Source organism: Gorilla gorilla, chromosome 12 (genome assembly GCF_029281585.2).
Source record: "Gorilla gorilla gorilla isolate KB3781 chromosome 12, NHGRI_mGorGor1-v2.1_pri, whole genome shotgun sequence".
Lineage (NCBI taxonomy): Eukaryota > Metazoa > Chordata > Mammalia > Primates > Hominidae > Gorilla > Gorilla gorilla.
In genome coordinates, this window is record NC_073236.2 from 36,993,481 (window position 1) to 37,007,238 (window position 13,758).

General features: G+C 39.9%; 2 protein-coding genes across 4 annotated transcripts in view; one reads left to right on the forward strand and one right to left on the reverse strand.

The window, feature by feature from the left end:
* MITD1 (microtubule interacting and trafficking domain containing 1) lies at positions 1-11,695 on the reverse strand. Of its 3 annotated transcripts, none has more exons than XM_004031487.4 (7): positions 11,422-11,650; positions 4,655-4,756; positions 2,249-2,385; positions 2,082-2,168; positions 1,271-1,386; positions 287-347; positions 1-208 (listed from the first exon to the last, which is right to left on the reverse strand). In XM_004031487.4, the coding sequence occupies exons 1-7, from the start codon at positions 11,645-11,647 to the stop codon at positions 113-115; spliced, it is 825 nt and encodes a 274-aa protein (XP_004031535.1). In that variant the 5' UTR covers positions 11,648-11,650; the 3' UTR covers positions 1-112. The 3 variants fall into 3 exon arrangements, with proteins under 3 accessions (XP_004031535.1, XP_018876422.1, XP_018876420.1); XM_019020877.3 differs by lacking the exon at positions 11,422-11,650 and adding an exon at positions 8,899-10,245; XM_019020875.3 differs by lacking the exon at positions 2,082-2,168 and having other exon boundaries at positions 11,422-11,695.
* The window catches only part of MRPL30 (mitochondrial ribosomal protein L30), a 16,553-nt gene continuing 14,444 nt past the window's right edge, over positions 11,650-13,758 (forward strand). Inside the window, exon 1 of the mRNA XM_004031478.5 lies at positions 11,650-11,840. The gene's annotated coding sequence lies outside the window, so the exon portion shown is untranslated. The remainder of the gene's footprint in view (positions 11,841-13,758) is intronic.

The following is a 13,758-nucleotide window of genomic DNA, read 5'->3' on the forward strand; positions in this document are numbered from 1 at the left end:
TTAGTAGAAATATAAAAGTTTATTGTTAAATTCATACATTATAAAAGTGATCTTTTAAAAAAAATCCAATATTCACTTAAAGTAGACATAATACAAATTAGGCTACCACCCATCATATATTTTTTGTATGCTTCTTATGAAAAATGTCCACTGTTGTTTCATGACATGGTCTTAAATCAAAATCACAATATCCAAGGGAAAAACGACTCTAAGAAGAGAAGAAAAGAGCATCATTAAAAATGATACAAAAACAGTGCTACACATTACTCATAAGATTATATCCTACCTGTGGTTTCTTAAAATAATCAAGTCCCCTTCCAATCTTAATCATCCATCCATTGTTGAACCTGTTGAAATTAGTATATAGTATTATATTCAAGACATTTAAGTCAGACTATTAATAAAGCTGTAGTGTATTAAGTGTCAGCAAAATTTCCCCCTAACAAAGCAAACCACTTCCTCCAGTGGCATGAGTTGAATCATACCTGGGGTTCATTATGAGCTGTGTCCACAATGAAAACAGTCATAGAAACAATCAGTTGATTTAATTATCTGATAGTTTAATCTTGAATTTCAGCTTATTGATAAAACTTTTTCGTGTTCTCCTAACAAGTGGTGGCAGTGTATTCAAGGAAACTGGTGGTGTTTCAAGAGTTCCCCTACCTAGAGATGGGGAATGTGCAGGAGGAGCCCTGGACCCTGACCTCTGCTTTAACTACAGCAGCTGCATTTTCATCTGTTTTGCATATTTAGTTTGTGATTAAGTTTTTATTAAAACTGAGTGCCCTTGCTATAAACATAACCACTGTGCTAAACAAAAGGAAGATATCACTAAAATAACTGCATATTCTGTTTTCTTATAGACTGAGCAAATTGTCATGCCTACTAGAATATTTAATAACCCCTAAGAAGTAAAGCCACATTAAGTAAATATTAAGTTCACTAGAAAATAAATTATCCTAATATCATAACACTGTATATACAGTTGAGTAGACAGAAAAGTATTCTCATTTTCTATATAACACAGAACATGTAAATATTATTCCATTAGGAAATATTAAACTCACACACAAACCACTTGGTTTACTTTGTCGAAAAGAAAGCCAAGTGTTTTTTTCTTCTCAAAAGTGAAAAAGTACTAAATGGAGTTTTATTTGAATTTTAAATATTTATAAATTATTAAATATTTATATGCAATTATATAAAACATTTACAAAAATTTTAAGTATATATCAACTGCATAAAAATTAAAACATTATTGTAGACTAACCTAATTTCTCGGTCATGTATTGAAGAAGAGTATTGAACTTCTAACAGCACTCCATGACTCCTGAGTGACTCTTCTATTTCTTGCAGGCCTCTACTTTGCTGCACTTGCTCAATGCCCTTTTAATAGCAAAAATATGATTATCTGCCGCAGTTATTATTACTATCTTAAATTATCCCTAAGCTATACAATCTATATCACAGGTGGATTAAGATGGAAATGTTCTATACTAGTTTCAATGTCTATTATCTCAAAAAAAAAACCAAACAATGTGAGGTAGTTTAAAGAGCAATTGTTTTTATCAAAATCATCTTTTTTTCTAATGTGAACATAACTCCATCCTGTCTCCTTAAATGTAGTTTAGAATAGTTTTAGTCATCCAGGTGGAGCCTGACTGCTTTTGAAATCAATCATAGAAATCATAATTATTTAGAAGCATTCCTATTTTAAGTCAAAACCAAGATAGAGATGCCCACTACCATATCATATCATGCTGCCATCCCCCAGATATAATAATTGGTAAAGAAACAAAATTGTCCATAGTGCAGACAGTGTGATTGCCTCCTAGAATATCCAAGAGACTAAACTAACAAACTATTTGAATAAGCGCATTTAGCAAAGTGGCCAAATACAAAATCAGCATCCTAAAATCAATAACTTTTTTTATGACATGTTATGCATACTGTTAGATAATAAGTTAATTCCCAAGGAAACAAATCTAGCTGAAGCACTGCATCTGTGTTCTCCTTGACTGGACTACATCTTGTAACTGAATAAAGTTAATAAGAAAGAGTAAGTGCTTTCAGGTACCTACTTCATCCAGAGAGGTGAGAAGGTGAATAGTTTTTACTTTACATGGTCTCTTAATAAGCATCTCACAAAATCGAAGAAAGTTATACAGCTAAAAGACATTAGAATGGATTATTACTAATTTAGTACATTGAATATGATATTTCATTATATTTTAGTATGTTCACATACCTGATGAGTATGTCTAATATAAGGATCTTCTATCCAAACTTCTGTAACTGTCTCATTAAGGTATTCGCGAAAAAGTGACTCATAACTGAAACCTGTTGCATTCTCTTCTATTTTAATTTGCTTGTGATATTTTCCATCTATAAAACACAGGCTTCAACAGTAAAACCAGTGACCATTTTTTTTTACACATTTTATATTTTATATGGAGTGATTAATCAGCATCAGATACATATTAATTTTTTTAACTTATTCAGCAAATACTTATTGAATGCCTACTAAGTATCATATACATTGCAGGATGTTACACGTACAAAGGTATTTAAGGCAAACCACTCCATTAGTGATTTCCGCTTTCACAGAGGCTAGGCAAGGGGGAAAATCTAGAGGTTTCCTGGAACAGGTCCTTGAGCCAGATCCTATAGACCAGGCAGTTTGTTGAAGGGAGTAGTGTATATATAAAGGTATCCAATAACTTCCTGTCACCATGGGTAGCACCACATACTAAAACTCAGTGGCTATCTGGTCCTCCTCTTCAGACTTGTCTTTTTATGTCTTGCAATCTAATAACTAAAGTGAGTATTAAACATGAATGCAGGGCAGAGCGCAGTGGCTCACACCTGTAATCCCAGCATTTTGGGAGGCCAAGGTAGGTAGATCATTTGAGGTCGGGAGTTCGAGACCAGCCTGGCCAACAAGGTGAAACCCCAGCTCTACTAAAAATATAAAAAGTAGCCAGGCATGATGTCAGATGTCAGGTGCCTGTAGTCCCAACTACCTGGGGGGCTGAGGCAGGAGAATCACTTGAACCCAGGTGGATGTTGCAGTGAGCTGAGATCATGCCACCGCACTCCAGCCTGGGCAACAGAGCAAGACTCTGCCTCAAAAAAAAGAAAAAACATTAATGCAGTATAACATGAAGCTTCAAAGTCTTTCTTGGCACGTGTAGAGTTTTAAACAGAAATTTATAGTACTTCTTAATAAGCTAAAGACTGGGATGTCACAGGATCAATAGGATAGATCTATTGCTTTTGTTCATTCAAAATGAACATTGAAAAAGTTATCAGAAACCTTTAAGGTTTTAAAAAAACATGACCCCTGGCTGGGCGTGGTGGCTCACACTTGTAATCCCAGCACTTTGGGAGGCTGAGGCGGGAGGATCACCTGAGGTCAGGAGTTAGAGACCAGCCTGACCAATATGGCAAAACCTCAACTCTACTAAAAATACAAAAATGAGCCAGGCTTGGTGGTGGGTGCCTGTAGTCCCAGCTACTTGGGAGGCTGAGACAGAAGAATTGCTTGAACCCAGGAGGCAGAGGTTGCAGTAAGCAGAGATCGCGCCACTGCACTCCAGCCTGGGCGACACAGCGAGACTCCGTCTAAAAAAAAAAAAAAAAAACCCTAATGGTAGCCCCTAAATTATACATTACACTTTGTTTAAAAATCAGTAGTTTGGATTCTGTTCCAAATATTTCCACATAGATAACGTTGGCAACTATGCCTTATTTTTTAAGCCAAGATAGCCGCATAGAGGTTAATTTAATTCCATGTACTCAAAACCACAATGCTGAAGGTACTATATTTCATCAATGTTTTGGAGTAAAATTTCATTCTAAATTTCAAATCGGGGCTAAGGAAACATAACTTTATTCCCACTGAACAAAGGAGCTCAGTGGGGGGTCCCCAGGGTATGTACTGATACAGGATAGTAGGAAGAGATGGGGAAAGGGGTGTAGAAAGTATAGAGAGGAAGAAAAGCTGGGGCCTGGGGGCACTGGCTTTTGAGGGCAGCAGTACCTTTGGCTATAGAAAGCAGCAAGTATGCACTCAGGTAAGGGTGGAAATGGCCATTTACAGACATTTGTAAACTGGATGCTTAGGAGTAGAGAACTAAGAATAGGGAACAATACCTACCTGACCTCTAATCATTAGGAATGCTTAACTCCTGAGGTGTTTTGATTCACAACAAAATCTGAGAGAAATCCCAGGAGTTTCTTTAGCTTCTTTCATGATTTTGGTCATTTCATAAAGGGAAATATAAATAAAATACACAATTTACATTCAGTATTCCCTGTAGTATTTCTTAACATAGGGTCCACACATAAGCTTCATAGGGATTTGTGAACCCCTTAAAAATGGCATGGAACATTCTCCAGTAAGTATAGCTTTCATGAGATGTTCAAAGGGGTCTGATATTCCCACCCCCAACTAAAAACAAAAGCCAAAACAAACAAACAAAAAATTAAGAACAACTCCTGTATGGGAGTGGAAATACAGATTAAATCCTGTAACCTCCCAGGGACAACTGGTCCAGACCACACAGAGCTCCAAAGGGCAGGAGCCAGAAACATTGGGTGAATGGACGGTCACAGTTGTTTATGGATGCGTTTTCTAAAACAACCTCTTTACCTTCTTTTTCTTGGTCCAAGTACTTCTTTATGTTTTCCGCTCTGTCCATGTATTTGGAAATTTTTTCTCTGAGATTACATCTCTTAGTATTATCTTTGGTACCTACAAATTTAAAAATATATATTATCAAGTATCAAAATAGTTTTTCTATTTAATTTGGGCATTATTTTCAGTTTCTCAAGTTTTCTACAAATTTCCTATCCTCTAGTATGGCTTGCCTCAGTCCTCAAACACACACAATAAACTCAAATTTGGCTTGAACATACAAGACCTTCATATTTACACAAAGCGTGATGCAGCTTGGTTTAGGAGTGGGAGCTCTTGACACTATGTCTCATCTCTGGGACATCAAATCTGGTGGGATGAAAGGTGGCTCATTACATGTCAAACTCATGTCTGAGCACTATTTTATCCTAACTACCCACAAGTTTGAAATTTTTGCATAATTAAAAGATAGCAAAAAATATTTATCTTCCACAAAACCAGCTACTCTTCCAGACCTCCTCCCCATTATAGTTAATGCACATTTTTCCAGCTACCACAAAAATGTTATTTTTGAATATACATGATCATAAAGTTTTACCCAACCACCCCTCCTCCCAAATCAGTCAACAAATCACTTCTTGTTCCTTCCCTTTTTTCCTTTCAACATCGCTTATATTTTCCATAATAATCTCATTTTTTGTTTGTTTGTTTTGAGATGGAGTCTCACTCTGTCGCCCAGGCTGGAGTGCAGTGGCATGATCTTGGCTCTCTGCAACCTCCACCTCCCGGGTTCAAGCAATTCTCCTGTCTTAGCCTCCTGAGTAGCTGGGACTACAGGCACCCACCACCATGCCTGGCTAGTTTTTGTATTTTTAGTAGAGACTGGGTTTCACCATGTTGGTCAGGCTGGTCTCCGACTCCTGATCTCAGGTGATCCGCCCACCTCGGCCTCCCAAAGTGCTGGGATTACAGGCGTGAGCCACAGTGCCCAGCCAATAATTTCATTTTAATCTGTCATTTTAAAAAACATTTTGAGTTAACTTTTTACATTTACAGAAAAGTTGCAAAAATGGTACAGATAACCTCCTTCACCTAGATTCTCTTAATGTTAACATATTACAAACCATACTACAAGTATCAGAGCTAGGAAATTAACGCTGAAACAATACTATGAACTTATCTACAAACCTTATTTGAATTTCACCAATTTTCCCACTAATGAAAGTTTGCTTTCTGGTCCAGGATCCCATATTGCATTTAGTTATGTGTCCTTAGTCTCCTCCAATCTGTGTTAGTTCCTTAATCTTTCTCTGCCTTCTATGACCTTGACATTTAGGAATAATATTGGTCAGTTATTTTTGCAGAATGTCTCTCATTTTGGACAGTCTGATGTTTTCTCATCATTAGACTTGGTTTATGCATTTTTGGCAAGAAAATCACAGAAGTGATGTGCCTTGCTCAGTGGGTACATGATGCTGATGTGTCTTACTACTGATGATATTAACTGACCATTTGGTAAAGGTGTAGTTCAGATTTCTCCACTGTAAAATCACTATTTTCTCTTTTGTAATTTGTAAGTACCTTATGGAAAGATATCCTGCTTCCCATCACTCTTTCTCCCACTAATTTTAGCATCTGTTGATGGTCCTTGCCTGCAACAACTATGACTGTGATGTTTGCAAAATGGTGGTTTTCTATTTCCATCATTCCTTCTCAATCTATTTATTCGATTAAATAGTATGGGCTCAGGGATATTTATTTTACTCTATGAGTTATAATCCAATACTATCATTTTCCTGCTCAAATTTTATCAGCTTTGGCTTTGACATCTCCTTCATGTTAGTTCCTGTGTCCTTTTGTCAAGCCCCCATCGCTATTATGTCCTTACATTTTGATTCAGGATTTTTTTGTTTCATTTTGTTTCGCTGAGACACAGTCTGGCTCTGTCGCCCAGGCTGGAGTGCAGTGACATGATCTCGGCTCACTGCAACCTCTGCCTCCCAGGCACAAGGAATCCTCCCACCTCAGCCTCCCAAGTAGCTGAGACTACAGGGACACATTACTATGCCTGGCTAGTGTTTGTATTTCTTTTCTATTTTCTGTAGAGATGGGGTATCACCATGTTGCCCAGGCTAGTCTCGAACTCCTGGGCTCAGGCAATCCACCTGCCTTGGCCTTCCAAAGTGCTGGGATTACAGGCATGAGCCACCATGCACAGCCACAAGATGTTTTAAACCAAATTTGTCCAACTCTTGCATGTGGCCCAGGACAGCTCTGAATGAGGCCCAACACAAATTCATAAACTTTTTTTTTTTTTTTGAGACGGAGTCTCGCTGTGTTGCCCAGGCTGGAGGCGCAATCTCGGCTTACTGCAACCTCCGCCTCCCAGGTTCAAGCGATTCTCCTGCCTCAGCCTCCGAAGTAGCTGGGATTATAGGCGCCTGCCACCACACCCGGCTAATTTTTTGTATTTTTAGTAGAGACAGGGTTTCACCATGTTGGTCAGGCTGGTCTTGAACTCCTGACCTCAAGCAATCCACCTGCCTAGGGCTCCCAAAGTGCTGGGATTACAGGCATGAGCCACCACACCTGGCCATTCGTAAACTTTCTTAAAACATTATGAGGGGTGTGTGTGTGTGTGTGTGTGTGTGTGCGTGTGTGTGTGTTTTAGCTCATCAGCTGTCATTAGTGTTAGTGTATTTTACATGTAGCCCAAGACAATTATTTTTCCAATGTGGCCCAGGGAAGCCAAAAGATTTGTTAAAACTCATCCTGTTTATTTTTTGCCCCAGCCCTGAAATACACTTTTCCAAGGAGCCTCGGTCACTTTTATTGAAGAATGGCATTGAGAAACCAAATTCTGGGTGCCAGCTGTGTTCATTGCTGCTGGGGGAGTCCCACCACTACTTCTAGACCCTCTCAGTCGATACAGCTAGGAGGTATATGTAGGCTTACTAACACATACATCTATATATACATACATCTATATGTATTTGTTTCTGTCCATCTATATAAATATTAAAAACCATGAGTTCATGCTGATAACTTTGATTCCACAGAGCTCATTCTAGCTTTCCCCCATCCCACTCCTGCCCAAATAAAAGCAAAACACAACCTTTCCTCAACCTTGCTAGACTTTAAATTATGTAGTAGTTCAGTCTTAGTCATTGTCCTTGATCAGCTGGCAGTGTCTCACACATAGACCCATCCTTCAATCATTACGCTACAGTTTCTCAGGCTTGGACCCTTACAGCCATCTTTGATTCCCATTAACCTTGCTCCCATAGCTAATCATGTGCCAGTGCCCCCTCCTTATCTTAATACTGGTATCATCTCCCTGGTTCATTCAGGCCCTTATCATGTCTCATCTTTTTAAAAAGGTTTTATTAATTTTAATTGGCACATAATAATTATACATATTAATGGGGTACAATGTGATGTTTTGATACATGTATACATTGTGTAATGATCAAATCAGGGTAATTAGCATATCTGTCATCTCAAATATTTATTGTTTCTTTGTGGTAAGAACATTGAAAATCCTTCATTCTAGCTATGTTGAAACATACAACACATTATTAACTCTAGTCACCCTATTGTGTAATAAGACACCAGAATTTATTCCTCTTATTTAACTGTAATTTTTTTTTTTTTTAAAGAGAGGGTTTCACCATGTTGGCCAGGCTGGTCTCGAACTCCTGACCTCAAGTGATCCACCCACCTCAGCCTCCCAAAGTACTGGGATTGCAGGCGTGAGCCACTGCACCTGGCATCTAACTGTAATTTTGTACCCTTTGACCAACCTCTCCCCATTCCTCCTACCCACTGCCCTTCCCAGCTTCTGGTAACCACTATTCTACTCTCTACTTCTATGATATTAACTTTTTTAGATTCCACATATGAGTTAGATCATGTGGTATTTGTCTTTCTGTGTCTGGCTTATTTCACTTAACAATTTCCTACAAGTTTGTCCATGTCACAAATGACAGGATTTCATTTTTTATGGCTGAACAGTACTCTACTGTATATATGTACCATATTTTCTTTATTCATCTGCTGATAGACACTTGGTTTGATTCCCTATCTTAGCTATTATGAATAGTGCTGCAGTAAGCTTGGGAGTACAAATATCTCTTCAACATAATGATTTCATTTCCTTTGGATATATACCCAGTAATGGGATCAATGGATCATATGGTAGTTCTCTTTTTAATTTTTTGAGGAATCTCCATACTGTTTTCTATAATGGCTATACTCACCTCTTATTTTGATTCCAGCAGGAGCTCCTTAATTGGTTTGCTTAACTTCAGTCTCTACAGGTTAATGTCTACTTTACATCCTTGCCATATTCAGTCCTTTATTCAAGAAATATTTATTGAGAACTAACAACATGCCCAGCACTGTTCTAAGTGCTGTGGATACAGCAGTTCATAAAACAGACAAAATTATCTTCTATTGTTCCAGTAGGAAGAGAACAATAAAAATAAATTGGCAAAACATGTATATTAGATTGAGGTAAGTGCTATTAAATAAAATAATGAAGGAGGACAGGGAGTGCTGGGATGGGGTTCTGGGAAAGCCTCACAAAGAAGGTGGTATTTGTGTAAAGGCCTGAAATAGGAGAGAGAGTATACCATGCAAATAAATATCTGTGAGAAAAGAGCACATTCCTGAAAGAGACAAGCCCTGAAATGCAACTCCAATTATGTTACTCCTTTGTAAAAACCTTAAATGGTTTCTCCTTGCCTGTGGAATAAGTTAAAATCTCCTGGTAGTCAAGGCCATCCACAATGTGATCCAAGCCCCTATCTACCTTTAAACTTTACTTCTCACTCTTCCTCTTCAGACACATGCTCAACCAAACTACTTATTTCGTAAGACAGCACAGGAATTTGAAGACTCTTAGATGAATTTCTGACTTCTGAAATTCTTTTTCCTCCAAAGCCCCAATCAAACTCCACCTCTACCTTTCCACCCTCACATGACCTTTAACTGTTTAAATCCTCATTGCGTTTATCTATAGATATCTCTCTCCTGGCACTTATTCCCTGTATTAGCGCTATTTGCATTTTGGTCTTAACCCATCTATGTGACATCACTGTCTCTGTAACTTCTACGGGATCAGTGAAGCACCCTAGAGCAGAACTGTGATTCTCCTGCTTCAGATTCCTAGTGCAGCCAAAACTTGAGCAGTGTTCCACCTGACCAACACAGTACACCATCTCTCTTTTGGGATTCAGTATACCAGAGTCGCTGGGGCCTTGGGCTCCGACTGTGACTCTACCACCTCCTAGTGGCAGAACTTGAAAGCGAACCATACTTTTTATGCTGTAAAACGAGAATACCATCAACTCCTACTTGATAGGGCAATTGGTACGGATGAAACGAGATCATGCTTTTAATGTTTTCTGCAATGCCTGGCACTCAGCACTGAAACGTGATAGCTATGCTTATTGCTGTTGTCACTGTCATCATTATCATCAAATAATGCCCCAGGCAAGGTAGAGTTTACAGTTATTTTTTCTTTTTTTTGAGACGGAGTCTCGCTCTATTGGCAGACTGGAGTGCAGTGGCGCGATCTCGGCTCACTGCAACCTCCACCTCCCGGATTCAAGCAATTCTCCTGCCTCAGCCTCCCAAGTAGCTGGGACTACAGGTGCGTGCCACCATGCCCGGCTAATTTTTGTATTTTCAGTAGAGACGGGGTTTCACCATGTTGGCCAGGATGGTCTCGATCTCTTGACCTCATGATCCACCCGCCTCGGCCTCCCAAAAAAGTGCTGGGATTACAGGAGTGAGCCACCGCGCCCGGCCGGTAGAGTTTGTAGTTCTGACCAAAGCACCAAACCATAAAGGGCTCCCCTCTGCTGCCTCAAAGCTTCTGTAACACTTTAATTATAAGAAGCTTAAACTAGAAAGCACAGAGGGAGCTTAGTCCAGACCGGGAGTGTCGGGGGTTGGGGAGCAGGAGCTGATCTTATCAACTTAATACATAAATATTGAGTGTCTACTGTGAGCCAGGGTTGTGCTGGGTGTTAAGGAATATTTGGGTATTTCTCAACATTGAATAATACGAAAAGTCTCACTTGTCTCCTCCACAACCCTGCGCATTTCTCACACCGAACTTCATCCGTTTAAGAAAAACTTTTCTTCTTCTACCGCTACATAATTTTATTTTGGCTTGCTTTAAATGCAAATGTTTAAACAGAAAGTTAAAAATAATCGTATAATAAACACCCTTATTACCCATCACCGAAATTTTTAAAATTAGCATTTTTGCTCAAATAGAGCTTCGATTTTTAAGAAATTTTTGCTTAAGGAAAATTAACTAAAGACATCATAGCATCTCTTTCTAAAACACTTTGGTCTGCATCTCTAAAAATTAAGGAAAGTTTTGGAAAAAAAAATCATATTGCCTAAGAAAATAATTTTAATGTCCCCCAATCTATATTCAAACTTTTCTAACAGATCCAAAAATGTCTTTTAAAGTTCGTACAAACCCAGGTCCTATCAAAGCTTATATATTACATTGCGTTATATCTTATATCTCTTAAGTCTTTTAAAATCTAGACTAGTAGCCTCCCCACCTTTTCTAGATGACATCAATCTATTAAAGATCTAAAAGAAAGCGGCCCAGTTGTCCTGTAGAATATCCCACCTTCTGTATTTAACTGCTTCTTCGTGGTGTGGAAAAATCATTTTTAACTCATTCACTTCACCCCAGACACAGCAGGAACCAGCTCCTTTTCCTCAGGTCCTCCCCGCCTTGGCTCATTGCTCACCTTTCAGAACCTGCAGGAGCAGATCAATCCCCTCTTGGTAACACACCAGAGCCTGCGGATACCGCGACTCCGAATCTAGTTCTACTGCCCGCTTTAGCACAGTGGCTGCAGCTGTGCTCTGCGGGTCCTGCCTCAGCCCGGACTTCGCCATAATTCTGGAAGTTCTCCTCCGCCTCAACCCAGGATGAAGTTGAGCGGGTCTGCTGCGCTTCCGGGAAGTGGTCATGTGATACCCAGGCGCCTGCGCTCTCTTTCTAGGGACTTTCCTGAGTGGGAGGGATTTCGCCGGAACAAAAATGCCTCAGTTTGGAGGTCGCGCTCACTGCGACGGCAGGCTTTGAGTGTAGCACTTGGTAGTTCTTCCTCTGCTCTGCTTCCCTTCGGAGGAAAAGTTCAGGCTGAAGGTTTAGCGGGTGCCGGTGAGTGGGGAATGAGTGGCGGAGAGTGCGGCATTCTTCGCAAGGTGTATCCGGGAACCCTCTGCAGATCCTAATTGATTTTCCCTATTGCGTTCTGAGTCGGCCGGTTACGGCAACCTAAATGGGTCTGCGCCTGATCCCGTCACATTGGCTCTCGTAAGGCCATTGGCCTGCAGGATTCCCCCTTTTCCCAATTTGCAGGATCCAGGGCCACGCTGCTTTTTGTGCCCAGACTCTTGGAGCTCAAGAACGGAGCCGCCGAGGCTGGACAGCTTGGGAAAGGGAACCCAAGCAGCATTTTCTGTGCTGCTGCTTTATTCATAACTTAGGGTTGCCACTGGGTATTAAGGTTGCTTTTTTTTTTAATGAAGACAGAAAATTGCCTTTATCTTTGTATTGCTTCATTTTATAATGCAAACATCCAAGAGTTGGCAGTTAGAATATTTGCCATTTTATTAAAACTGTGATTTGTTACCATTTTGATCGAGACCTACCAAAAGCTGTTCTGCCCTTTTTGCCAAGAGGCAGTAATGAGGGCTGCCTACTGCTTGTTAGGCACTAGGAGTTCAGAGAAGAGACACGCTTCCAGCTTTCAGAGATCTCTGGTATCTCTGCAAGAGTGATTCCATGTTTTGCATTTCAGAAGTATTTTTCCCCCTTTAATAATTATATACATTGTCCGTTTAGAAAAAGAAATCGATTTTTAACATTCCTGTTGCATGCATGCTCATTGTAAAAAGACAAAAGAACTATCGGTCGGTAGGGGGGAGAAGGGGGAGGAAAAACGCCTTTTTTCATACCCCCAGGGGTATGTTAACGTTTTTCTGACAACCTTCCAGAGTTTTTCTGTGATTACACACGTTCACAGACATTTAAAAAAATAGAAATGGGATCATACTTCTCCTGTGATGCCTGATATTTTCCTATTTTACAGAAGACAGCATAATTGTTTCAGGGTCCAGGAGTTACGTGCCTAATTATTAACAGTAACTTTTACTTTATTAAAACGTATTCCTTGCCGGGCGCGGTGGCTCACGCCTGTAATCTCAGCACTTTCGGAGGCCGAGGCGGGAGGATCACGAGGTCAGGAGATCGAGACCATACTGGCTAACACGGTGAAACCCCGTCTCTACTAAAAATACAAAAAATTAGCCGGGCGTCGGGGAGGGCGCCTGTAGTCCCAGCTACTGGGGAGGCCGAGGCAGGAGAATGGCGTGAACCCGGGAGGCGGAGCTTGCAGTGAGCCCAGAACGTTCCACTGCACTCCAGCCTGGGCGACAGAGCGAGACTCCGTCTCAAAAAAATAAATAAGATAAAATAAACGTATTCTTTGAGTCAAACGTGGTGACACACACCTAGCTCCAATTACTGGGAAAATTGAGGATTGCCTGAGGCTGAGTTCAATACCAGAAACATAGCGAGACTCTGTCTCTAAAAACTTGTAACTTTTGACTGTCACACCTTCAGAAGTCTGTAAATATTTAAACTTCACTTATTCTGCAAAAATATATTATGTGTCTGCTATAGGGCAGATACTGCTTTACACAGATGTTTGGGATACTTCTATGAATATAACAGACCCAAAACAACAAAATCTAAAAACCCTTTTCCTATGGAATTAGCGTGCTATTGAATGTACATGCACTAAACAACAAAACCTAACAGATAATTAAGTTACGTTAGAAGATAAGCACGATAGAAAGCAGTGAAGAGGAATTGGGAGTGTTGACAGTTGGGGTATGGGTGAAAATGTTAAATGATGTGATCTGGGTTGACCTCATTGAAAAGGTGAGATTTGAGCCAAAAATGGAAAAAGATAAGGAAATTAGCCATGTAAATCTCAGGATCATTCCAGGAGAGGAAATGGTCAGTCAAAGGGAGCGTGCCTGCTTGACTAGTTCTAGATCAAACAAGGGGG